The 27922-nt window shown below is 44.2% G+C and overlaps 1 protein-coding gene across 3 annotated transcripts in view; it reads left to right on the plus strand.

Annotated features, from left to right (window-relative positions):
• The window catches only part of c11.1 (maestro heat like repeat family protein c11.1), a 123956-nt gene that overhangs the window by 26495 nt on the left and 69539 nt on the right, over positions 1–27922 (plus strand). For 2 of the 3 annotated variants that reach the window (XM_045765299.2, XM_069311047.1), the window contains exons 7-12: positions 3660–3793; positions 10595–10747; positions 13326–13510; positions 20385–20528; positions 22610–22772; positions 23507–23686. In XM_045765299.2, coding sequence (XP_045621255.2) covers positions 3660–3793; positions 10595–10747; positions 13326–13510; positions 20385–20528; positions 22610–22772; positions 23507–23686 — 959 coding nt within the window. The remainder of the gene's footprint in view (positions 1–3659; positions 3794–10594; positions 10748–13325; positions 13511–20384; positions 20529–22609; positions 22773–23506; positions 23687–27922) is intronic. The other variant, XM_069311046.1, reaches the window with a different exon arrangement.

Consider the following 27922-nt stretch of genomic DNA (forward strand, 5'->3'; position numbering starts at 1 on the left):
GTGAGGAGAGAGGCAGAAAGAAATTTTTAAAAAAGGATTGCGAATAATTGTAAAACAGAACCAGGTCTATTCTATAAATTCATAAACAACAAATTGCAGGTAAAAGATAATATTCAGAGGTTGAAAATGAGAAATGGATTCACGGAAAATGAAAAGGAAATGTGTGAAACATTAAAGGAAAAGTTCCAAAATGTGTTTGTACAATATGAAATCTTCAGGGAACCAGACATAATAAGAATTCCAGAGAACACATAGAGGTGTCTAGAGACGAAGTAGAAAAAATGCTCAAGGAGCCAAGTAAGAACAAAGCAGTTGGTCCAGATGGAGTTTCACCATAGGTTCTGAGAGAATGTGCACCTGAGCTCGGCATTCCACTTCAACTGATTTTTCAGGCATTCCTGTGTACAGGAGTTGTAGCTGATGTGTGGAAAAAGGCTAACATAGTTGCAGTCTACAAATGTGGAAGCAGGGAAGACCCCCTCAATTATAGACCTGAATCATTGACAAGTGTAATAGTCAAAATATTGGAAAAATAATTAAAACTAAATGGGTAGAACACCTGAAGAAAAACGATATAATATCAGACAGACGGTATGGTTTTCAATCTGGAAGATCTTGTGTAACGAATTTACTCATTTTCTATGATAGAGCCACAGAGATTTTACAGGAAAGAGATGGTTGGGTTGACTGCATCTATCTGGACCTAAAAAAGGCTTTTGACAGAGTTCCACATAAGAGGTTGTTCTGGAAATTGGAACATATCGGAGGGGTGACAGGTGAGCTTCTAACATGGATGAAAAATTTCCTAACTGGTAGAAAAATGAGGGCTGTAATCAGAGGCAATGTATCTGATTGGATGAATGTCACAAGTTGAGTACCACAGGGTTCAGTTCTTGCACCAATAATGTTCATTGTCTACATAAAAGATCTACCAGTTGGAATACAGAATTATATGAACATGTTTGCTGATGATGCTAAGATAATTGGAAAGATTAGAAACCTAGATGATTGTCATGCCCTACAAGAAGACATGTACAAAATAAGTATATGGAGCACCACTTGGCAAATGGAATTTAATGTGAATAAATGCCATGTTATGGAATGTGGAATTGGAGAACATAGACCCCACACAACCTATAAATTATGTGAGAAATCTTTAAAGAATTCTGACAAAGAGATCTAGGGGTGGTTCTAGATAGAAAACTGTCACCTGAGGGCCACATTAAGAACATTGTATATACAATGGGGCCCTCGACTTATGATGGTAATCCGTTCCCAGAGACGGATCGTAAGTCGAAATATCGTAAGTCGAAGCGATTTTTCCCATAAGAAATAAAGGGAGTTGAATTAATCCATTCCCCACCCTCCAAAATATTAACTTACAAATACATTTTATACTGAATACAATTTTGTTCTCTAACTACAATACAGTACAAATGTTTATCTTATCTTTATGGAGAACTCTTGGTGGTGTATGGAAGATGGTGATGAGGGGGGAGGAGGAGAGGTGTTACGGTTTGGAAGGGGAGTCCCCTTCCATTATAACATCAGGCAGTGAGGACTTCTCTGGGATACTCTCTCTGGCATGTTTTGCCTGCACACCACTATGACCTGCTTGTGGCTCACTGCTTGCTTGTCTTAGTAAGAGTCTGTCTAAAAACACTTGTTTTTCCCTACATTTTAACACTTGTCTGTAGTAAGACATCACATTGTCATTTAAAAGGTCAATGCAACGGCCTGCTTCAGCTTTATATGGGCGAGTTTTTTCAACAAAACTTTGCTGTTCTTCCCATACTTCACACATTTTCTTAATGAGGAAGGGACATCCTTTACTGCCTCAACTCGCAACTATTTTCTTAGGTTGAACCTTACCACTGACTTTCTGGGACCCATGGTGTGATATATAATAATCAGTTTTATGTTCAAAAAGCAAAATATCACCACAAAAACGGAATTTCTTATAGGCGTGATTATCACTAAGCGGGCAACTCTAGTAAACTGAGGCAGGTTGGCCCACGTGACAGGGAACCACGCACTCGGTCGACCCAAACGTGTACCAACAAATATCGTTAGTCAACGACATTATCTTAAGTCGAGTCGCATTTTTCGATGAAATTTACATTGTAACTCAAAATTACCGTAAGTCGGGGTAATCGTAAGTAGAGGTGCCACTGTACTACATACTTTCACTTTCTATATTACATTTCACTTTTCATTATACTATACTATATACTATTCTCATTTCACTATACTACTACATCACTTTCTATACTCACTTTCCTATACTACACTTTCTAACTTCAGAATTTCTTTTAAATACATGGATGGAGAAATACTAAAGAAATTGTTCACGACTTTTGTTAGACCAACGCTAGAATATGCAATGGTTGTATGGTGCTCATATCTTAAGAAGCACATCAACAAACTGGAAAATGTGCAAAGACATGCCACTAAGTGGCTCCCAGAACTGAAGGACAAGAGCTATGAGGAGAGGTTAGAGGCATTAAATATGCAAAAACTAAAATACAGAAGAAAAAGAGGCGATATGATCACTACGTACAAAATAGTAACAGGAATCGATAAAATTGATAGGAAAGAATTCCTGAGACTTTGAACTACAAGAACAAGAGGTCATAGATTTAAACTAATGGAAGAAAACTGCCAGAGAAATATAAGAAAATTCACTTTTGTAAACAGAGTGGTAGATGGTTGGAACAAGTTAGGTAAGAAGGTGGAGGCCAAAACCACCAGTAATTTCAAAGCATTATATGACAGTGCTGGGGAGATGGATACCACGAATGTAGCTCTCATCCTGTAACTACATATAGGTAATTACAGGAGACATTCCAGATTCATCTTCCTTTATAAGCTGAATGCTCTGGTAATAGATAATCATCATAATATATTTTCTCTTGACTTCACTGCTAGTTGAAGCCCTAAACAACATATTTCCTGCATTTCCAGACGTACTAGTAGCAGGATGCAAAAAATGTGCACCGATATAAAACAATGAGAAAGAGGGTGGGTTTGTTTGCCGCAGGTAAACAAAACAAACAGCGACACCACCGGCTACATCGGTGGCCGGCCGCGGAACTACATAGGCAGTCACTGGTCGGATCATAAACGAATGATTGAGGTCCGATAGCAAGGTGGAGGAGTGTACTAGTTTTCCCAGGAACACTACCCACCAATTGGTTTATAACCAGATCCCCAGTTACTGTTGGGTGAACACATGAAGATGATAACCCAGTCGATCCTCCCTGACCTGGGCACAAACCTAAATGAAGTTGCTTGCGATCTAATGAAATGGGTGTGCCCCCACATGTTGATTCCTTGTAGTGAAGTTATTGTACTATTAAATATTTTTATTTAGTATTTTCACTTAATCTGCTGTTCTCTCTTCAATGTAAAACCCAAGAACTCTTCACTGTGTACGGTACCTACTTGGTTATCTCGATATCTATGTTTCCCTCACCCACTAACTTTTCAACTATCTAATTTATCTTAACTAAATTTAGTGAAATCCTGGCTAAAAGCCTTGCAGGATTAGCCAGTACTATACTGTATAGCATTGTGGCTGTCCATCCCAGCGTTGCCATTATAGATTTATGTTGAGAACATATTCCATCAATTTTTTTTTTTTTTTTTTTACCTTGCAGAACGAGAGAGTTTGGCTTTGTGTGTGGGGACGACAGCTGCCTCTCACATTGACCTTGTTCTGACTCGTATCGATATGTGGCTTAAGTCATCAGATCCTACTAAGAGACCAATGTCTTTCTTTCATTTGATTAAGGTATGTATAGTTATTAAAAGTATATATATACTCTGTGTACAGTATGTTCATTGGGCCAAGGCTTTTAAATGCTTGGCTATTCAGCTTCTTCATAATCTACATGACTCATATTACCTCTCAGGCTCTCGTGAGTTATGAGTTATATTCCCAGGTTTCTGTGCAAGTAGTCCTTTTTGTGTATTCAGGTAAGAGATACAGCTGTATTCTTGAGTGGGGAGAGGGGGGTAGGGGGGGTTCTTGTCTTCTGGTACAAGGGTTGCTTTGCACAGCCGTTTCTCTCCTGTTTGGACCTGGGGCATTGCCCAAAGAAGCCTTCTAGTGTATGCCAGTGCATTCATAGTCCTAGATTTTTGGTGTACTAATTGCAGTTTTTCTCTGCTGCTTGAGAAATGAATCGATCTGATAACAATCCGACATAGATAATACTAAATACTACACCATCACACTCGATCCTAACAGTATTTATGGTTGTGATTTGTTACGTGGATTCGTAGTGAGCCAGTTCTCTAATTGGTGTCTTCGGTTAGACTCCCCACTATCTTCCTTCCCTAATATTTGTTTCTTTATATACATGAAAGTATGCTGGGTTGAGGAAGTGCATAAATTAGGGTTTGAGTGTAACAGTCTTGCAAAGCCACTAATATGCATGGCATTTTGGCCGGGTTCCTAAACTAAACAATAGAGGAAACGGATTTTTAGGAAAAGGAAAAAAAACATAATTACTACATTACAAATTGATAGAATAGATTATGGTGATGAAGTTGTATTTCTTGAGTGAGTGGGTACCAAAAGGTGGAAACTATGAGGATGAAAATATGTACCTTTTGGTTTTCCTAGTTGAATAAAGTATTGATTGGACAATTTTTTAATTCATGAGTGAGTGCCATAGACTGGGTACTATTATTTGCATGGAGTGTTTGCAAAGATTTAGTCTGACTCTTGTAATATAAGAGAGATGTGTTTATTTCTGGTGTTTTACTCATGGGTTCTATTACATCTAAATGAGAGCATAAATGAAGAAGAATGTATTTTTTTCTACAAGGTGATAGGGGGGTAGGCAAACCTGTGAAATGGTACAAAAAGGCAAACGAAGAAAATCACTTAGAGAAGGTGGAGGTAAAGAACAATGGGAGAAATATGTTCCTGAAAATTTCTTACACTAACATAGATGGAGCGAGGTAAAAGATACTAGAGCTAAATGATGTAATACAGTTGCAGACACCAGACATTGTTATACTCGGAGGTGAAACTTAAAGATGATATTTTAAATAGTCGTATTCCCAAGGGGCTACTTAGTTTGGAGACTGGACAGAAAAATTAGGAAAGGTAAAGGCATTTTTATGCTGGTGAAAGAATGCCTGAAGTTAAATAAAATAATGATTGTCAATCCATGAGAAGTTGGCATATTAACACTAGAGATTTGTAATCAGGATGATAAACTGATAATCATAGATGCATACAGTCCACCGCCATGCAACACATGGACAGAGGAGGAGCTGGATAATAAACAATAGAGCCTCATAACAATGGGGAGAGATTATAGCAAGAGTGGATAAAGATGGATCACAACTGCTGGTAATTGGTGACTTAAAATTGAAATCTATAGACTGGGAGGCCTATGAAGCTAGAACAGAGGACTTTCGGACCTATAGATTTGTAAACCTCATCCTGGAGACATTCATGAATAATGTTAAACAAGCTACGAGGATGAGGGACAGGGATGTTCCCTCAATGCTGGATTTGATATTCACCAGGAAAGAAGAGGAGATATTTGACATTCAGTATGTTCCCCCTTGGGCAAAAGTGACCATGTCCTTTTGGGAATAAAGTATGCTATGCATTTGTAATGTGATCTGGAATAGAGCAGTAACTATTCTGGCAGGTGTTGTTCCAAACGCACAATAATAATAAAAAAAAATGAAATAAAACTGCTGGTACCATAAAGGGAGCCGGTCGGCCGAGCGGACAGCACGCTGGACTTGTGATCCTGTGGTCCTGGGTTCAATCCCAGGCACCGGTGAGAAACAATGGGCAGAGTTTCTTTCACCCTATGCCCCTGTTACCTAGCAGTAAAAATAGGTACCTGGGTGTTAGTCAGCTGTCACGGGCTGCTTCCTGGGGGGTGGAGGCCTGGTCGAGGACCGGGCCGCGGGGACACTAAAAGCCCCGAAATCATCTCAAGATAACCATTTACTATGTGTTAATTGTGAGCAAAAAACGAGAGAATAAAAACTTTAAACATTTAGCATAACAAAAAATGGGAAAAGGGAAGGGAAAAGGAGGATAGTAATCGGAAGCAATATACAATTGCATTCCTACCTTGTGCAATTCAACATATTAAGTCCCTGTCTGTTTGGTTTCTATTCCCAAAAGAGTACCAGTGATGCCATGTATAGTCTCCTTGATATAATCAACACAACCCTTGACAAAAATGAGTTCCAAATTGGCCTCTTCATTGACCTGAGAAAAACCTTTGATACTGTAAACTATACCTGCCTCTTACTTGACCACTACACTGAGCAGAGCGCCTTAAAGCACCTGATCGGGGTTGCACAGAGCACCATATGGTATTTTTAGGTATAGAGAGCACTTCAAATCTCCCACGGGTACTCGGCGCTCGCATCCTGTGCCTCGGGACTCTGTAAACAGACGCTATTTTGAAAAAAAGTCAGCATCTGCAGTGGCTGTGAGAGCCTTAGTACTGAGAAAGTGACCAAGGCTGGCATATGCATGAGCAGCGCACAGCACTGCTGTGCAGCTAGGGGACACAGCACCACTTAGTCAATCCTGCATTGTTTCACCTCTGGCTTGCTCATGCACTGTCTGAGCAAGCCAGGTGAAAATCACCTTGTCATTAGACCAGGTGCTCTTTTCTCTCCTCTCCTCGGTTTGCTGTGGCTCCTTTGGTTCAGGATTGTTTTGCGAAGGGTCTTTTGCTGTTGGCATTGCCCTCTGGGGGGGTCGGGTTGGGGAGCTTCATGCTCTCCTAGAGTGCATATTTTGGTCCTGGTGGTAGGTTTGTTCGTTTGCATCCGTCTCCTCCTTTTCTGGCGAAGAATGAGACTGCTGTTTTCCGGAGGGGTCCTTGGGTTGTTATACATGGTTTGTTTGGCCGGGGGTGTATCATGTGTTGTGTCCGGTTGCGGCTCTTCACCGTTACCTGCGCGCACGGCCTCAGTGGCCGGGGACACGCTTTGGCTTGACCTGGTTTCCCTTCTTCCCTGATACAGGGTTCGGGTCTCCCAGGTCACCGAGGACAGTGTTGGCTGCTGTCTTCGGTAATATGTTTTGGGCATACATTCGGGCACTGGGTTTTTGGAGGTCGAACAGGGTCCTGGCCGCTCACTACAAAGTCAATATTCCTGACCCTGGTCAGGCATGTGTCGCATTGGGTCTGCAGTTGCAGACAGTTGTCTCGACTTCGAGTTGAGGAGCTAGTGGTGACTGCCTCCCGGGTAAGTCCCTCTTGTTTTATCTTTGGCGAAGTGGCTCCGGGGAGCCGAAAGGGCTCTCCCCAGAAAACCAGCGTTGAATGTTATGAAACGCCATTTTCTGGGCGAGACCTTGAGGCTCCTCGGCCACCCTCCCTCCTTCCGGTCAGCGTTTTTTCGCGAGTTCTTGACATTCAGCCCCAGAACTGGGGGTGTGAATACCCCAGACCCCCAGTGCAGGGGTCTGGGGCTCCCCCTTCCCACTCCCGGGGAGGTGAAAGCTGCTCAGACAGCGGCATGGTGATGTTGGTAATGCCATACTCGTTTGCCTGTTTTTCATTTGGGGGGGTTCTCTCCAGTAGTTCGCCTTTCAATAGCATATTTTAACCAGATAGGGTTTGATTTGGGGCGCTTACCTTTCTGGGTGCCTGACCCGGTCGATGGCAGACATAGAAAGCTTCCAACCACATGGGGGTTTCTATAGGCCATTGCTCCTCGTGGATTCGAGGAGCAATGAACCGAGGAGCAATGAACCAATGAACCATGAGCCAGAACCTGGCCCCCCCCTGAGGGGGGGCCAGGTTCTGGCTCATGGTCTCCGGTAGGCCTAAGAACTTCATTCACTTGACTGATGCCAGGGTCTAATACATTCATATCAGCCCGGATAGCTCCAGGGAGCCTAAGGGTCTCATTCAGAAAATGGCATTTTATTACATTCAGTGCTTTTTTTTTTTTAGGTCCAGATACACAGTCAACCCAACCACCTCTTTCCTGTGTTATCTCTGTGGCTCTATCATAAAAACTAAGCAGTCTCCGTGGTGTAGTGGTAAGACACTCGCCTGGCGTTCTGTTATAAAAGTGGTGGGCTTGCTATGGGGAATCTAGTGCTATTCAGGGGTAAGGTCAGTCAGAATAAAGATGTATCTATTTGGGGAGATCAGTAAGGCCTGGCCCCCATGGAAACTAGAAGTAGTGCTGACTACTTGGCTACACAACAAGGTCAGTCTAGGGAATGATCAAGATCTCCTACACAGGAAGAACGATACTCTTATAATTCATGTACTTATTTATTAACCCCTTAACAGCCCCCCATATACACTCACACCAATAACAATAATAATAATAACTTTACCACCCTATCTTATGTTAAAAGCCTTGGTCCACTTGAGCAGGATACAAGGTTTTACACTGAGCACAAGCTAGGGTAAAGCTCTACTATTGAATAACTTGAAGTTAGTCAGCTTAGGGTAGGGGACCACGTGGTTCCAATGGAACCCCCTTTAGAATAACTAGTAATATAAACTCTAAACACACCTACTACACACAAAATATACTACTCTACACATAGAACATGAGTATGCCAGACAGGGAATAATAACTCCGTTGGTACTTGAACAAGAAACAGAAATAAGGAAACGAAGAGGAAGGGTAGGAGGATCCTGTCCACACCACGCCAGCTCAGAAAAAGATGGAGTCTCCCTCTCCTTTCCCCCAGCTGGCTGCTGCCGGCAGACTGCTCAACTAATCGTACCGCAGCCCTATACCAAGTTTACTCAGGTTTACTTTACAAATGATTAGAATATTAGTAAACATAGTTGGTGCCTATGTTATTATTTAATAATCAACCCCCAGCTCAGTCTTTAAATGCTCTTTGAGAAACAAGAATAGTCTTACGTCTGGCAGGGAAGATACAAACAAAGACACATCGAGTTGCGATTTCCTACTCTAACGTAGCTTATTTAGTTAAATTTTTACCTCTGGTTTCCACTGAAGAACCCAGGGTCGTAACACGTTCCGCGAGCGCCTTGTCATGGGTTCGTATCCTGGCTGGGGAGGATTTACTGGGCGCAAATCCTTAACTGTAGCCTCTGTTTAACTCAACAGTAAAATGAGTACAGTACTTGGTTGTAAAAACGATTCTTCGCGGCGGGGATCGTATTCCAGGGACCTGCCAGAAACGCTACGCGTACTAGTGGCTATACAAGAATGTAACAACTCTTGTATATATCTCAAAAAACAAAAAAAAATAGATCTGTTACACAGGATCTTCCTGTTCGAAAACCGTGCAGTTTGTCCGTTATGTCATTACGCTCTAGGTGTTCAATCCATTTGGCTTTAACTATCGTTCCAAGTGATTATCAAGCTTGTTAATGATTTGGGTCTATAATTTAGGTTCCTCTCGACTACCATTTTTATTGATTGGTACTGTGTTTGCCTTTTTCCATATATCTGCTGAGATTACTGTGCTCAAGGATGTCTGGAATATTAATTAGAGTGGAATACTCAGCTCGGTAGCACATTCTCGGAGCACCCAAGGTGAAACTTCATCAGGTCCAACTGCTTCCTTTCTTCCTAGCCCCTTGAGTAAATTTTCCACTTCATTTTGAGATACCTCTATGTATTCTATGGCTTGCTCTGGAATTGGTATTAGGTCCAGTTTTATGAAATCCTCATTCTGTACAAATACACTTTAGAACTGTTCATTTAGCATTTCACACATTTCTTTTTCATTCTCAGTAGTACTGTTTCCTGTTCTCAATCTCTGGATTTTATCATTTACATGCAGCTTGCTTTTAATGAATTTATAGAAAAAGCCTGGATCAGTTTTACATTTGTCTGCTATACCTTTATCAAAGTTTCTTTCTGCCTTTCTCCTCACTGTTGTGTAATTGTTTCTTGCTTGCTTGTAGTGGTGGTATGTTTGTGAGTTAGGCCTCTTCCTATTGAACCTATTTTCTTGTCTTTTCCTCTTTGGCCCTCTCTCAATTTCTGTTGACCCAATCCTGTTTCCTAGTCCTGTATCTCTGTTTTGGTATGAATATATGTGTGCCTTCATCATATATTTCACAAAACTTTGGCATACATCTCATTTATTTCCTTTGCCTAGCAACAAATCTGTCCAGTTAAGCTCATAAAAGAATTTTAAGTTCCCCATAGTGTCCTCTTGAAACTGATTTTATCAAGTACAGTATTTGAATGTCCCCATTATTGTGTGTGTGTGCATACAGAATAGATAACTACTAGTATTTGATAGTGAGTCTCTCTATACAGTGAGTATAGTATTTGACATGTATAGTATGTATAGTAAGTATAGGATAGTATGTATAGTATAGTAATAGTATTTGACATGTAGTTAGGCAACTGTTGTGGGCTCCATCCTGGAAAATATTAGTTAGCCTGGGGGGAGGAGGGGAGGGGTGTCGATAATCCTAAGTACCGGCTTTGTCCCCTGACAATTATATTATTAACACTACTGTACTGTAATTTGTATTGCAATTAGTGTCTGTTGTGAAGTTATTGGTTAGAATATTATTGCCATTATGAAAGTGTGAGATGCTTTCTGTTTTTAAGACACGTCTCTCCTCAACAGCAGGACACCCGAATTGACGAGTCTTCTTGGGTTCGCGCAGGCTTGGTGCTGTGTCTTGGCCAGATTGCTACTCTGGCATCTCCTGCCGAAATTGGCAGTAGAGTTGACGGCCCCATCATGCTCCATCTTCTTAACATCATCAACAGTAATAAGGTACACATACAAAAATTGCAACAGGAATGCAAAAATTGATAGAAGGAATTTTTGAAGTCTGCAACATAGATTAAAGTTGAACAAACTTAGGGGCCAAAAAATGCAGTATGCTTGAATGCAGGTACTTTTTTTTTTCCCCTCCTACCACAGATGGGGGGGCCAGGCATTTAAACAATGGTAACCAGCATATATATTTTTCCTTCTGCCCTCCAAGGACAGGGTTAGTGATTAGTTAGACAGTGTTTAGCATAACAAGTTAATGAGCACTCATCCACAGGTAATTGTTGTGCTGTTACAATACTAACCAACATAAATACATTCTTGGGCCATCTTACATAAACAGGGTTAGAGAGCTGCTACAGTATATAGCGAGATATTAGGAGATGGATTGACTAATTTAAATGATGGTAGCATATACTACAACTATCAGACGTCTCGACTTCATATGACAAAGATCATGAAAAAGCCACGACACCACCAGCGTATTTTTGTCCTGTAACCACATTTAGGTAATTATACTTTGGTAAATCACACTTGGGGTAATCACAAGCTAAAAGGAGACGTGGACTGGTGAGGTTCATTTGTTATGCACCCCATACCCATCATGTTAATAGTACAGTAGTAGAAAAGGTTACAGAGGTACATAATGGGCTCACGAACCAAACCCTGATCTTGTGAGGGGCAGACCACATGGTTTGTTTTTCTGAGCATGAACCATAGCATTGTAGGCTTTAACCCCCGTACAGTATGCCACATTACTTGAACACATAACAATACAGGATTTGATTTATGCCTCTTATGAAATAGTTTTTAGATTATTTGAGGAATAATCTTTAATTATAAGACAAAATATTTGTGTGGGTGCATTTTGTTGATTCAAATGTATGAATTATGTGAGTAGTCAACGTCTGCCATGCTGTTTGCCACTTCCCAGAATGTTTGCTCTTGCTTAGGCTGACCTGTATTGGTCGGCTCCCATCGCTCACCTTGTCTATGCTCCCTCCCAGACTGGATTGCAGTGGTACTAGGCCTAAGCTATCCCCTACACCTGACATTCCTCCTCAGCTCTCTCTTGCCTATTTATTGCCTGTCCCTACCTGTCCTCATCACAATCGACTTGAGAATGGTCCAGGACGGACCGAAACGTCGTCGTCCCTTCAATTTCTAGTGTGTGGTCTGGTCAACTAGGCCTAAGTGTACAATCCCACTACATATGTACACTGAGTGATTTCCCAGTAAATGGAGGTGAACCACCTCAACTCTTAGGCTGTGTAGATTGACATCCGAAGTGTGAATCACTTCAAAACTTCAAGCAGTACACTTTATACATTCGAATTAAAGGAAGCTATTTTCAGAAGCTCAAATGTCATCAGCTGGGTGTCCTGAAAGTACAGTGCTTAAAGAGGGGGTAATGACTTGTGCATGTAATTGATATGGGCCCTTTGTTTTGATGACAAATTGCATAAGGAATCATTGCTCGCCATCATCGAAAATATAAATAGTACTTAAACACTTTAAGAAAATCAGTAGGAGTCTTGATACTCCACTGAATCCACTAGGGCTCCCAGTGAATTTGGCTGAATCCCAGATTGCATTGTTTTTATCATGTCATGAAGTGCCCTAGGGTGCCCGCTTGGGAATACCAAGCAAGTGGGTTCGAGTCCTCTTCAAGGCTCCTACTGATTTTCTCATAGATATATCAAGCTAATGTGATTTCATTGTGCACTTAAACACTTTATTTAACTACTATAGTTACTACTTTGTCACCAATTTCCATTGACACTAAGGCTTGACTCATACACGAACTCCAAATCTAAGGGCTGTAACCTAGTGCAACAGACTCATAAAGCAAGTGTTTTGAATTCGACAGTATCGTAGACTGTGCCACTCAAGGAGTTACGAGAGTTAAGGAGTTTAACTCTCGTAAATGTGACCGGAGAACTGGATACTATATTTCTGGTTAACTTGAGAATCCGGATATGGGACTTCCATGAAAGATAAATAAAATGTACACATATATTACCTGGAACATTTTACATTTACATTACTGCATCCAAGATGTATTTTCTGCTCGTGCAGTATTATACAATACAATACAATACAATTTTATTTAGGTAAGGTACATACATACAATAAATATTTACAAGGATTGTTTGACTTATAGGTAGAGCTAGTACATACAATGCCTAAAGCCACTATTACGCAAAGCGTTTCGGGCATAAACAGTGTTGTTGACTTGTTTGTTAATCCTTTGGTTGCAGCTTTTTTGTATGCGTCATTTTACCCCCATGTTCTGTTAACAATTTTAAGTTTTCTCCATTAGAAGTGTGGAAAATAATAACAAATAATAACTCTTTTTAATTGTGTTTTTCTGGCACATTCACCAAAAGTCATCCTTGCAAACTGCTTCTACTGCTTCCAATGTGGATTATGCTGTGTGTGTGTTGCTTAACATGAGTATAATCTTAAGGTGCAGCTGAGAAGGTTAATAAATGTTCCATGTAAAGTTAAGTAATCTGTTTTAATGATTTTTGCTATGTAATGTGTACAGTATTTCAAATACTGTAATTTCCCATAGAGTGATATCGTGAATGATGCTGTCCTGCATGCGGTCAGTAATATTGCTCGGGCCCTCGTTCGGCTGCCTAGTTTCAAGCTTCGCCAGCGTCCTTTGCTCATCACACATCTCGTCAACACTGCCAAGATTGATAACATCCCGCATCCTGTTCTGGCTAGCGTCCTTCAGGGACTTCGAGATCTTGTGTATCCTTTTGTCACAATGCATGTATAAGCTGCTAATATAGGCAGAATCAGTAAGGCTTTAATATGGGCTTTGCAGATATGTAAACAAGTTAAGGTTGGCTTATGTTGAAGTAAGATAATTTGCTGCATACATCAGTACTCAAAAAACCATAGTTAATGCGATATACAGACTGAATAGTGGCATTTCCTTGACAAAACCACTGATATTTCTGATATGTTCCCTCTTACAACAGATTTGCTTTCAATATCTCTAAGCACTTCACTATATTGACTTGAAACTATTAAAACTTCAGTTTATAATAAAATGTATGGCTGCTATTGAAATTGATGAATGTAAACAACAAGGATTTCGTTTTTTTGTAGAGAGCCCCTTCGGCTCCCTGGAGCTATACCGGGCTGATGTGTATATATTAGACCGTGGCAACAGTCAATCGAAGGAATTCTAAGCCTACCGGAGACCAGAGCCAGAACCTGGCCCCCCTCAAGAGAGGCACGAGGAGCAATGGCCTAAAGACACCCCCGTGTAATTGGGAGCAGTCTTTGTCTGCCATCTACCAGGCCAGGCACCCAGAAAGGTAGGAATTCCAAAACAAACTACTGCTGATCAAATAAATTGCAATCCGAAAGCCGAACTAGCAACAGAACTCCCCAGTCAAAACCAAGGAAACAAGTATGACGTCACCACAAACGCTGCGCATCCGTCTGCGCAACCCCCCCCCCCGGGAGGGGGACGGGGAGGTCCCAGACCTTTATGCCGGCAATTCTCCTCAGTTCAAGAAGCTGTTGTGTTAGTGACGGTCGATCTCTCTGACTCCACTCTTTGCGCAGTGCTGCAGTGCGGCAGTGTTCCTCTGTTTTGGTGGTGTGTGAGACAGACGTAACACAAGAGTACTGGAGCTGCATGTACCTAGGCCCGCCTTCAATAGGTGCCCTTTAAGTATTGCCTTTGCGGCCTCAGGGTTATCTTCCATGAGCCATTCAGGAGCAGCTACCTCCGTGTGGTTCTGTTGCTGCTCGGTGATTGCCCACCCTTGGGATGTTCAGCTGGGGTGGTTCTTACTCCTGTTAACCTTGAGTTAGGAGGTAGTTTCGTCGCTGGCTGGGGCGCGAGGTACTATGCAGCTGTCTGATATACACATAGCGACCGGTTCTGTTCTCCTGGAGACGTTGTACTTTTGCGGGGTTTTTCTCTTGTTTTTGTTTTGCGTTCCCTGATGGGGGTCTGCCAGGTGTGGCAGTAGGACCACAGGTAGGTTTTTGGTGGCCCTCCACTAGGTCCCCGTGCTTGCACACATCGCAGGGTTTCAGCTTTTAGATTGTTTGCTTGGTAGCTATGGGATAACCGGTTAGCAGTACCTCGCCTGGACTTCCCTTAGCAGTCAGCCTAAGGGCCCTGGAAATCCCCGTTGGGGCTCAGTGGTCCAATGTAGGAGACCTCCGAGTCCCTCTTCGCCTTGTGTGAGTTTGAAAGTTGCTCTGTCCCCCTATTTTGGGGTGACATTCACCATCTGCCTCCACCTTGCTGCTTGTTGGGGTCAGTGGCACCTATGACCCCGGAGTCTTGCGAGTGGTGGTCTTTGCTTGTACTCCATTCACCCAGTCCACTGAGACTGATATTTGGGTGCAGGAAGCTTTAGCATTGCATGCAAGGTTTAAGTTACAGCAACATGCGAGTTTGGTTGCCTTTCCAGATGCTCCGCAGCTGCCCCACTGAATTATACTGTAGTGAGACTCGGGTGACTTCGGGGATTGCCCCTTCCAAATCGGCGGCGGAGGCATTCGAGCCTGGTCCTCCTACTGGAGCTTTTGGGCCACATCAGCGGGCCCCCTTCATCCCTGCTTTTCTGGTGGACTCTGCCTTTTCTCCAAAGGCAAAGGGTTTGGAGGACAGCTCGGCCCCAGGTCCTGACGTGGAGGATTCCGGAGCTGGGGAGGAGTTGACTTGGGGAGGGCCTGAGCCCCACTTACCCCTGCTTAGGTGTTTGGTACCCTTCACGCAGGGCTTGTTGTTACAGGGGAAGGGTTTTTTTCCTTTCCCCCTCCCTGTATGATTTTGTTACGAATTCAACTCCTCCCCTGGTTCGGGTCAGAGTTCCCTTGGGTTCTTCAGTTCCCTCCTTCTGGAGGTGTTTTGGCTTCCTGCATCCTACAATGGAAGGTGTGGGAGACCCTTGCGGCTTACCTTCTGCGTGACCCGGATTACGCCTCGATAATGAAGCCTTCTTTTTGAGTTTGGCTCCTCATTTCTTTATTGGATGCGTTACAAAGTGCCGGAGTCTTCCTGGCTGGCAGACTGCCTTTTCTTCTTTGGGGGGGGGGGGGCGTGACAGTCATCCTGTCGGAATGTGCACTTGAATGGCGAGATTTGCTTATGGTCGTTCAGGTTTTCCTGGGGGGAAGTTGGAGCACCTCAAGGTGTGCTAGTTCACTTTCGTCCTTCCTTGTGGTGTCGGCCAGGTGGGGCTTCACGTGCAGGCTCCCTTTTGGCATCCCTGGTGGCCGAGGATTTGTGCGCTCGTGGCCACTTGGCTTTGGTCTTGCGCTTCATTTCCCTGCTGGAGCTGTCTTCGGACTGTGTTTACTAGTTGTGTTTTTGCGGGGGTTGAGCTTTGCTCTTTCGGCCCGCCTCTCGACTGTCAATCAACTGTTTTACTAACTACTTTTTTTTTTTTTTTTTTCCCACACCACACACACACACACACCCCAGGAAGCAGCCTGTGACAGCTGACTAACTCCCAGTTACCTATTTACTGCTAGGTAACAGGGGCACTTAGGGTGAAAGAAACTTTGCCCATTTGTTTCTGCCTCGTGCGGGAATCGAACCCGCGCCACAGAATTAAGAGTCCTGCGCGCTATCCACCAGGCTACTGTCTCGTGCTGGGTGTGGAGGAGCTGGGTTCCGGGCTAGGGTCCGGTGTGCTTGCTTCAGCAGCTCGGGCGCCAGCTGCTTTGGGGAAGTTGTATGTGCCGTTTCTAAGGAAGGCGGCGTCTGTTCTTCGCTTCTCGCCTCGTGTTGACAGGCGGGGCTCGTCCAAAATTTTGGAATAGTCTTGGGCTCTGGCTCTTAGATTTTCATCACCTTTTTGTCCGTTGCTGTTTGCAGAGTCTGCGGTGGTGCTTTTTTTTTCAGGCGGCTTTATCCTGTGATGGCCTTTGTCAGGACTTGTAGGTTCTCTGGGGTTGGGAGCCATTGAGGTCCTGCCCAGAAGGGTCGTGCCAGTTCTCGGGGTTCCTTCGGTCGTCGTAAGCCAGTAGTGTCATATTCAGGGCCGGCACCTCGTTTGGCGCCGTCGACATTCTGGTCGGCACAGTAATCGCTCTTGGTGTCGGTTGGGCTTTTGTAGGGGTCATCGGCTCTTTCGCGGTTTGTCCCATTGACAGGGCGATAGGGGAGGAGGCTTGCGCTGTTTGCTCTCGCTTGGTCTCACGATTCGTGGGCATTTCAGGTTGTTTCCTCTGACCTGTGGTGGCGTTGGGTCGCTCCTCCTCCTTCAGGGGGATCAGGGCTGGCAGGGCAGGCCTCTTCTCCTGTGCTCTGTGAGGTCATCCGGGGGTGGGTTCGCTTGGGTGTGGTCGAAACGACAACGTCCCTCAGGTGAGTTCCACTGGTTTTCAGTTCCGAAACGGGACTGTGTGGATCTGTGATTCATACTGGACCTGTCCAAGTCTGAATCTCTGGGTCTTTTGCCCCTCCTTTCGGATGGCCACTCTGTCTCGGGTCCGGCTGCTTGTGGCACCGGGTGCCTGGATGGTGTCGCGGGTCCTCCGGGATGCGTTTTGGTTTTATAATTTTATTGTACGCGTTCCGATTCATCCGGGGTTCAGTGACTGACTCGGTTTTGTCGTGGGGCGACAAGCTTACCGCTTTCATTGCCTCCCATTTGGCTTGAATCTGGCACCTCGAGTGTTCACACGCCTTACCGGGTCATGGCGACCTGTTTGCTTCTGTTAGGGGTTCAGGTTCTGGCTTATCTCGACAACTGGCTGGTGTGGGCTCCCAGCCAGTTCGCGTGTCTGCTCGCCAGGGATATGGTTCTTTCCCAGCTTTTCCCTCCGATCTGGTTGTTGCTCCGGATCCTGGCTCGGTTGGAGACTTGCTAAGGGAGAGTAGTCCTGTTGGCTCCTTGGTGGCCGGGCCAGCCTTGGTTTCAGGCGCTTCTTGCTCGATGTCCGAACCCAAGAGTCTTCCCGCAGCTCCGTCTGTTTCAACAGATCGGTCCGGTCTGTTACGTGGCTGGTTCGATCTTCTCCACTCTTTGCGTCTGGTCTCTTTGACGTGGGTGTATCACCACTTGTATGGTGATCAGGTGGCTTAGTTGGTGTCCCACCTGCAAGTTTCGTCTAAACTGCAGTACTGTATGAAATTTCCTGGTGGTCCTTCTGGCAATTTTTTGTTCTTTCTCTCTTAGTTGTTTCAGGACCGTCATCTTAAGCCAAATACTGTCGCTTCGTTTCGTGCGGTGCTGGCGAAGCTGCTGCAGCTTGCTTTTGGGGTGGATGTCTCTTTTGTTCTGTTCCGCAAGCGTTTTTGGACGTTGTTTCACTTCCGGCCTGCTCATGCGCCGCCTGAGCCGTCCTGGTCGTTGGACCTGGTGCTCTCTTTTTTTTTTTTTCTCTTCTCGGTTTGTGGTGGCCCCCCTCGGTTCAGGACTTTTTTTCTGAGGCTCCTTTCTTGAGGGCATTGGCCTCTGGGGGTTGGGTCAGGGAGCTTCATGCTCTCCTCCGGCGCAGGGGTGTCTGCTTTTTCGGTCCTGGTGGTCGTTTCATCCGTTTGCAACCTTCTTCTTTTGTGGTGAAGAATCGGTCTGCTGTTTTCCGAAGGGGTCCTTTGGTTATTGATGCTTGGTTGACTCGGCCGGGGGTGCATCGTGTTTTGTGTCCAGTTGCGGCTCTTCGCCAGTATCTGCGCACCACGGCCTCCGTGGCAGGGGACACGCTTTGGGTGGACCCGGTTTCCCTTCTTCCCTGTTCCGAGGTGCGGTTCTCCTAGGTCGTCCGCAGGATTATTCGGTTCAGCCAGCCTGTGGTCAATCCCAGTGCCCTCGACGTTCGTAAATTTGCGGCTTTGGCTGCTGTGTAGGGAATATGTCCTAGGCTGACATTCGGGCACGGGCTTATGGAAGTCGAACAGGTTCCTGGCTGCACGGTTTCTCATGCCTTCTCGGGTGTGTGTAGCCTTGGGTCGCAGGTTGCAGCCAGTTGTCTCGACTTCGAGTTGAGGACCAAGTAACGACTGCCTCCCGGGTAAGTCCCTCTTTTTCTTTGTCTTTGGTTAGGTAGCCCCGGGGAGCCTAAGGGGCTCTCCACAGAAAACCAGCGTTGAATGTAATGAAACGCCATTTTCTGGGTGAGACCCGGAGGCTCCACGGCATCCCTCCCTCCCTGCGGTCGGCGGTTTTTCACGTTTTTTGATACTCGGCTTCTGAACTGAGGAGAGGTCTGGGACGGCGTGGAGGTCTGGGACCCCCTCCCTCCCCCTTGGTCCCCCTCCCGGGGAGGGGGGGTTGCGCAGACGGATGCGCAGCGTTTGTGGTGACGTCATACTTGTTTCCTTAGCTTTGATTGGGGAGTTCTGTTGCTAGTTTGGCTTTTGGTTTGCAAATTATCTGATCATCAGTAGTTTGTTTTGGAATTCCTACCTTTCTGGGGGCCTGCCCTGGTAGATGGCAGACAAAGACTGTTTCCAATTACACGGGGGTGTCTTTAGGCCATTGCTCCTTGTGCCTCTCTTGAGGGGGGCCAGGTTCTGGCTCTGGTCTCCGGTAGGCTTAGAATTCCTTCGATTGACTGTTGCCACGGTCTAATATATACACATCAGTCCGGTATAGCTCCAGGGAGCCGAAGGGGCTCTCCACAGAAAATGGCGTTTTATTACATTCAACACTGGTCTTATTGTGTGATATTTTGAGACTCATCATATTGACTTAAAACACTCGATATGAAAATAAAACTCCTTTTTATTTATTATTTATTATTATTATTATTATTATTATTATTCAGACGATGAGTCAAAATAACGTGGCCGAAGACATGATGGCCAAACCACAACTCAAGATGTTGTGGCTTGATAATCATCACACACGACTTGATAATGGTCCAGGATGGACTGAAACATCGTCGCTTCTCCATCTTCTGAGTTGTGGTTTGGTCATTAGTATTATTCTTTTTATTATTATTGTTTATTTATTATTGTTATTTATTATTTATTATTATTGAGGTATACGGTATAGATGCCTAACCCACACATCTGAAAATAAAGGAGTGACATGTCACTTTCTTTATTTTCAGATGTGTGGGTTTAGTGTCAAAATTTTCAGCCACATTAAAGTGGCTTATGTTATGTACACTGTACAGCTGAATGGTACTCTTTACATCACCTATCCTCTTCATGCAGCGAGCTGTGTCGGCCGGATGTACATATGGCTGTACAGTACTTTTCTCTGCGGCTCTCGTGCCCTCAAACCATGTCTGCCTCACAGTACAGTACACATACAATGTTTTCAGTTTTAAAATTGGTTTTGACGTGGGTGCCTCAAAGAACAGTTGGAATTTTCTCATATTAAATTTTTTTTTATACTGTGACTTGTACATTAAAGATAATTTTAGTTAATACAGAACATATATATTTTTAAGGAATTCATAAACTTGAATTTTGTATGTAAAGTATTTTGAGGTGATTTTTAAAGAGCCATATGTTCTGTTAATACTATACACTCTACAACCATATGAATTACAGTAATTCCGATATATATATTTTTGGCAACTACAGTACTGTCATGTAATATATAATATGAATGACAAAGGGGGAAGTATTTATAACTAACTACAGATTGGGGGAATTTTAACTGGTATTATTTCCTTAACTATGGTATAGAGCCCTTGAACCTGAATTAAATGTGGAGGAGAGAACAATTATCCTGCAGGCAGCGTTGACCGCTACTCTCCCACGCTTGTCTCACGCAGATAATGTGGACTCCTACCTCACCAAGTGTTGTGCTCAGCTTAGTGTTCTCATCAGGTATATTTTCCTCTGTTCACTGTTCTTGGTAATAAGAAAGACTACTGAATTTTTGGGGGATTTAATGATGGCAGTATACAAAATGATCTGGTCAAGTGGTCGGGCACCGTTGTTTCCCCTCCATCCTCATATCTCGGGTGCTATACAGTCATACTTAGCGCTTTTCCCTCATAATTACCCTGAAACCTTGATGAACTATTCCCTCTACAGGAAGTCCTTCAGGTATGAAATCCACCAAATGTTATGATGAATACTTAGGCTTGTGTGTTGATCTGGGGTAACCAAGACAAGGTATAATAATATTGTACTTGTTTAACAATAAGTGTGTGTGTGTGTGTGTGTGTGTGTGTGTGTGTGTGTGTGTGTGTGTGTATTCACCTAATTGTGTTTGCGGGATTGAGCTCTGGCTCTTTGGTCCTGCCTCTCGACCATCAATCAACAGGTGTACAGGTTCCTGAGCCTGTTGGGCTCTATCATATCTACACTTGAAACTGTGTATAGAGTCAGCCTCCACCACATCACTTCCTAATGCATTCCATTTGTCAACCACTTTGACACTAAAAAAGTTCTTTCTAATATCTCTGTGGCTCATTTGGGCACTCAGTTTCCACCTGTGTCCCCTAGTACGTATGCCCCTTGTGTTAAATAGACTGTCTTTATCTACCTTATCAATTCCCTTGAGAATCTTAAATGTGGTGATCATGTTCCCCCAACTCTACTGTCTTCCAGCGAAGTGAGGTTTAATTCCTGTAGCCTCTCCTCGTAGCTCATACCTCTCAGCTCGGGTACTAGTCTGGTGGCAAACCTTTGAACCTTTTCCAGTTAGGTCTTATCCTTGACTAGATATAGACTTCATGCTGAGGCTGCATACTCCAGGATTGGCCTGACATATGTGGTATACAAAGTTCTGAATGATTCCTTACACAAGTTTCTGAATGCTGTTCTTATGTTGGCCAGCCTGGTATATGCCGCTGATGTTATCCTCTTGATATGGGCTGCAGGGGACAGGTCTGGCATGATGTCAACCCCCAAGGCTTTTTCTCTCTGACTCGTGAAAAATTTAATCTCCCAGATGATACCTAGTATCTGGCCTCCTGCTCCCTACGCCTATCTTTATTACATTACATTTGCTTGGGTTAAACTCTAACAACCATTTGTTCGACCGTTCCTTCAGCTTGTCTAGGTCTTCTTGAAGCCTCAAGCAGTCCTCCTCTGTCTTAATCCTTCTCATAATTTTGGCATCGTCGGCAAACATTTAGAGAAATGAATCTATACCCTCTGGGAGATCATTTACATATCAGAAACAAGATAGGACCGAGTACAGAGCCCTGTGGGACTCCACTGGTGACTTCACGCCAATCTGAGGTCTCACCCCTCACCGTAACTCTCTGCTTCCTATTGCTTAGGTATTCCCTTATCCACTGGAGCACCTTACCAGCTACACCTGCCTGTCTCTCCAGCCTATGTACCAGTCTCTTATGCGGTACTGTGTCAAAGGCTTTCCGACAATCCAAGAAAATGCAGTCCGCCCATCCTTCTCTTTCTTGCTTAATCTTTGTCATCTGGTCGTAGAATTCTATTAAACCAGTCAGGCAAGATTTACCCTCCCTGAATCCATGTTGTCGATTTGTCATGAAGTCCCTTCTCTCCAGATGTGTTACTAGGTTTTTTCTCACGATCTTCTCCATCACCGAGCATAAAGTGTTGACAGTGGTGTTGGGGGAGAAGTGGAGCTGGTATTGAAGTTAATGCCGTTTCTGGACTCCATCTATATGTGTACAGTATTTTTCTTGGGAGCGTGTAGCAGAAGAGGTGACGTTCATGTAGTATATGGACCTGGGAGTGCAATTCTGTGGCATGATGGCTACTAAAACATTTTCAACTTTACTAAAATGTTCTAATTATGATCAAGTACAAATTATGAAATTGGATTAACCCATTTAAATGAAGTGAATGCAGTAATTGCAGTATAATATACTGTCAGTCATATAGTTTTAGATAAACTGTGTTTTAAGATTACTTTTATATCAACAGTCATTAATTTTGTGTGGAATTACTATAAGATATTATTGATATTACAGAACAATAATACAAAAAGACACCAACCCTGCCACCCTGGATGATGTAACGACATTGCTTCAGTCGTGGACAATTGCCCCGACTGAACTGATCAGGATAAAGTGTGTTGAACTCCTTCATGCAGCATTGCGAACATATTATGATCATCTGGCCTTAACAATCGAGGTATGGCTTTAATGCGAACAAGATATATTTAATGACATATTTAACATTTTATTTACTTGATTCATGCTACACTGTCTTGAGCTTATTGATCCTCACCATCTTAGTATTATAGCAGTCTTTGTATGTAGCTCGGAGCTACATAATATTCATCCTATCCTTTCTTATAAACTGATAATTTTGATTGAGAGCTTTGGTTAAATCCTATGCACTATTGTGCATCCATTCTTTAATATAAATGTTGAGCAACCCCTTGAAGTAAGGAAAGGAGATTGGTCCAGGCACCCATCATCATTTGTCTTCACACTGCAGACCCAGCGCCTTCCCCGTCTCCCTGCAGGCACTCCCCTCCATTCCCCCTGTCTCCCTGCATGTGCCTTCCCCATCCCTCCCCCCCACCCACTGGCTCCCTGCAGGAACCAGCCTCCCCTCCCACTGGCTCCCTGCAGGAACCAGCCTCCCCTCCCACTGGCTCCCTGCAGGAACCAGCCTCCCCTCCCACTGGCTCCCTGCAGGAACCAGCCTCCCCTCCCACTGGCTCCCTGCAGGAACCAGCCTCCCCTCCCCCCCATCTCCCTGTAGGAACCTGCCCCCCCCTCCCCCCCCCTCTCCCTGCAGGAACCTGGCCCCCTTTCCCCCACTGTCTTCCTGCAGACACCTTCAAACCTATTTTTACAACATTTTAAAATAAAGTTTGACCATCCAGACGTTTCATTACATTTTATTTGATAATACAGGGTCCAACAAACTTCAACCAGACGTGTCATCTTCTAGCATTCCTAACTCCTCGTGTAGCGGATCCTTGCTCTCAAGTGCGGACTCAGGCCGTTGGGAGTGTGTTTATGGTGCTGCGAATAGCTGGCCGCTACAACGGGTTGACACCTGACCACGCTGATGATGATCTTGAACTCTTAAAGGTGTGTGTGTATGCAGTTTGTCACATAAGAGCTGCCTTGAGCTGCCTTGAGCTGCCTTGAGCTGCCAAAAGGCTTTCTGCAGTTTCCTTAATTCTTATACAGTACCGGGTATACTTGCGTGCATTTTTTTAAATATTATAATTATTGATATTATTACTTAAATAGGATATTATTAAATTAATATTACTTATAACTTATGTATCTTCACAAATAGTTCTTTTTACCTAGAAAGTTAAACAATTAGCCGGTCGGCCGAGCGGACAGCACGCTGGACTTGTGATCCTGTGGTCCTGGGTTCGATCCCAGGCGCCGGCGAGAAACAATGGGCACAGTTTCTTTCACCCTATGCCCCTGTTACCTAGCAGTAAAATAGGTACCTGGGTGTTAGTCAGCTGTCACGGGCTGCTTCCTGGGGGTGGAGGCCTGGTCGTGGACCGGGCCGCAGGGACACTAAAGCCCCGAAATCATCTCGAGATCTCGGTTAAAATTTTTGTAATTTATTCTAGTATTTATTTGCCAGAAGTCTTGGTAACTCAAATTTTTATTTGAGTTGAGCAGTCGAAAACTTGATCTCAAATACATTCGGATTTCTCGCCAAGTACAATCCTGTTAACCTGAATCCCCCATTCAAGATAAAAGGTCCAGGAGGGTAAAAATAAAACTTTGATGTCAATTCATTCAGATTTCTCGCCAAGTACAATCCTGTTAACCTGAATCCCCCATTCAAGATAAAAGGTCCAGGAGGGTAAAAATAAAACTTTGATGTCAATTCATTCAGATTTCTCGCCAAGTAAAATCCTGTTAACCTGAATCCCCCATTCAAGATAAAAGGTCCAGGAGGGTAAAAATCAAACTTTGATGTCAATTCATTCAGATTTCTCAAAGGTTTGGGTTACCGTAATCCGAATTACCAGTACTTGGTGATAATAGAGCCAATTAAAACACTAATGAAGGTATGTATATTGGTTATAAAGTACCAGTCGGTACTAATTTGTTAGCTATGAGTCAAGTATCCATTAAGTCAAGTGACAGCCATAGATTAGATATAGAGTATATGGCAAGCAACTGACGTAAAATGGTATAGTCTGAAACAACCAGATCTCATTTTTGTGTAATGTATCATGATACACAAGGCATACAGTATTGGTATACAAGTGCAAACCTATAATCCATCCACCTTGTGTGCCTACTGGGGACAACGAGCCAGTACCTGGCCCCCTCGGAGAGGCACAGGGAGCAATGGCCTTACGAGCACAATACATTTAGAGTATGTCATGTCTACCATCAACCAGAGAAAGCACCCAGAAAGGTAGGCAAAAAAATACAAAACCTCTACTGGTAAAAATTGCAACCTATGTCCAAACAGAGCCAAAGGACCCCCCATCCTCACCCCACAAGAAAACAAACAAGCAAATTGTTATCCAACTAGTGTACTTATTCGTTAGTACAACCACACTCTCAGAAAAAGGGGAGGGGACACCCGCTCAGGTGAGCTCGCAGCTCTCCCCACAAGTTCGTGACTGATGTGCCTGGTGTCAACAAGTCTCCTCTTGCCTCGCTTTCTTGACTGGCTTTTGCGTTTGTGGCTTTGCGAGCTGAGTGTGGAGTGATGGCCAGGTGTTCTCTGTATGCAGTGCTGCATGTGCCTACAGCTACCTTCCCTTGTGTTCTAGGATTATCATCCCTGGGATATTCGGGTCTTACTCCCGTTTGAGGGCTTCGTCGTTTGGCGTTGTTATTCCCCATGGGGTACGTTGGGGTCTTGGGCTTTCCGTCTTGCCCCGGGTAGGGAGTGCGTTTTTGCTGGGTAGGGCACACTGTGGCTGGCGCAGCCTACATACAGCGGCGGCTGACGACTCTCTCTGGTGACAGGTTTGTTTGTTTGTGTTGCTTCGGGGACTTTTGTTTTGTTTTGTTTTTAGCGTATTAGCTTGACTTTGGTGAAGGTCTGCCTAGCTTCCCATTAGGCCTACCTAGGCTGTTGGTGGTCCTCCTCTGTTGCCCCAAGGTTTCACGGTGACTGCTAGTTGTCAGTTTACCTGCAACAGACAGGGTTTACCAGCTTGGCTAGCCCTAGTGCCTGGGCTTCTGGTAGGAGTAACGTACCCTACAGACCTTGGAAAATACCATTGAGCTCGGGGGTACCATGGATGCGTCTTCTGAGCTCAGTCTTGCCTTGTGTGATGCCGTTGCCCCTGCCTCATGGTGACTATCACCCGTCTTGCCTCAGTCATGCTGCATATTGAGTCAGTGACACCTACGCTCCCCGAGTCTTGCAGGATTTGTTCTCCGTTTGTTATTCATTTTACTCATTCTCATCTGAAGATGTTCAGGGTTAGGCAGTGGCTGCATTGCATCCACAGTTTTCTTTGTTGCAACGTGCCAGGTTGGAAGCCCCGGAGCTGCCCTGCTTGGGTTTTAGGGACTGGGATTTTGGGGTGTTGATTACTTCAACCATTGTTCCATCCACGCCATTGTTTTTTTCCCAGGTGAGTGTGGTTTGCCCTGCTCCTTTTCCCCCTGCTTCTGGCTCTCAAACGTCTGAGGGTTTCGGAGCCGGGTTGGTTCTAGTTCAGGCTTAGCTTGATGAGGCCGACCCAGCTGATTCCCTTCTTTGAATATTTTCCCCTGAGTTTTGCCTTTTCTTCAGGGGTGGTGGGCGTGGATGCAGGCTCTGCTCCAGTGGCTCTGTTGGGGGTTCTTGGGGCTCAGGGTGGGGGCACTAGTTGCCCCAGCTTGGGCCTTTGTGCCTTCTTGGCTGGGGTACCTGCTTGATACTTGCTTGATGGGGTTCTGGGAGTTCGTCTACTCCCCAAGCCCAGCCTGAGGCCAGGCTTGACTTGTGAGAGTTTGGTCCACCAGGCTGTTACTTGAAGCGGCCCGCAGGCCCACATACCCACCACAGCCCGGTTGGTCCAGCAAGTTTTTTAGAAAACAGTTTAGTTTTCTCTTGAAGATGTCCACGGTTGTTCCGGCAATATTTCTTATAGTCACTGGGAGGATGTTGAACAACCGCGGACCTCTGATGTTTATACAGTGTTCTCTGATTGTGCCTATGGCACCTCTGCTCTTCACTGGTTCTACTCTGCATTTTCTTCCATATCGTTCACTCCAGTATGTTATTTTACTGTGTAGATTTGGGACCTGGCCCGCCAGTATTTTCCATGTGTATATTATTTGGTATCTCTCTCATCTCCTTTCTAGTGAGTATGTGGAGAGCTTTGAGACGATCCCAATAATTTAGGTGCTTTATCACGTCTATGCGTGCCATATATGTTCTCTGTATTCCCTCTATTTCAGCAATCTTTCCTGCTCTGAAGTGGGAAGGGTGTACTGAGATGGGTACTCAAGATGGGACATCACAAGTGACTTGAAGAGTACAATCCTTGTGATGGGATCCCTGGATTTGAAAGGTCTTGTAATCCATCCTATAATTTTTTCTGGCTGCCGCAATATTTGCTTGGTTATGCTCCCTAAACGTTAGGTCGTCGGACATCGTTATTCCCAAATCCTTGACATGCTGTTTTCCTACTGTGGGCAGATTCAATTGTGTTTTGTACCCTGTATTATGTTTCAGATCCTCATTTTTGCCATTCCTAAGTACTGTACCTGGAATTTATCACTGTTAAACGTCATGTTATTTTCTGCTGCCCAATCGAAAACTTTGTTGATACCTGCTTGTAGTTCTTCAATGTCTTCTGCAGAGGTAATTTTCATGCTGATATTTGTGTCATCTGCAAAGGATGACACAAAGCTGTGACTTGTATTTTTGTCTATATCTGATATGAGAATATGGAAAAGCAGTGGTGCAAGGACCGTACCCTGAGGTACACAGCTTTTAACTGCGCTTGGGCTCGATTTTATTTGATTGACTGTTACTCTTTGTGTTCTGTTCGACAGGAAATTGAGTATCCAGCGTCCTACTTTACCAGTTATTCCAATTGACCTCATTTTGTGTGCTATCACTCCATGGTCACATTTGTCGAATGCCTTTGCAAAGTCTGTGTATACTACATCTGCATTTTGCTTTTCTTCTAGAGCTTCTGTGATTTTGTCATAGTGGTTGAGTAACTGTGACAGACAGGATCATCCCGCTTTAAATCCATGTTGTCCTGGGTTGTGTAGCTCATTATTTTCCATAAAACTAGAAATTTGATTCCTAATCACTCTTTCAAAAACTTTTATTATGTGAGATGTTAGATCAACTGGTCTATAGTTTTTTTTGCCAAGGCTTTA

Source organism: Procambarus clarkii, chromosome 69 (assembly GCF_040958095.1).
Source record: "Procambarus clarkii isolate CNS0578487 chromosome 69, FALCON_Pclarkii_2.0, whole genome shotgun sequence".
NCBI lineage: Eukaryota > Metazoa > Arthropoda > Malacostraca > Decapoda > Cambaridae > Procambarus > Procambarus clarkii.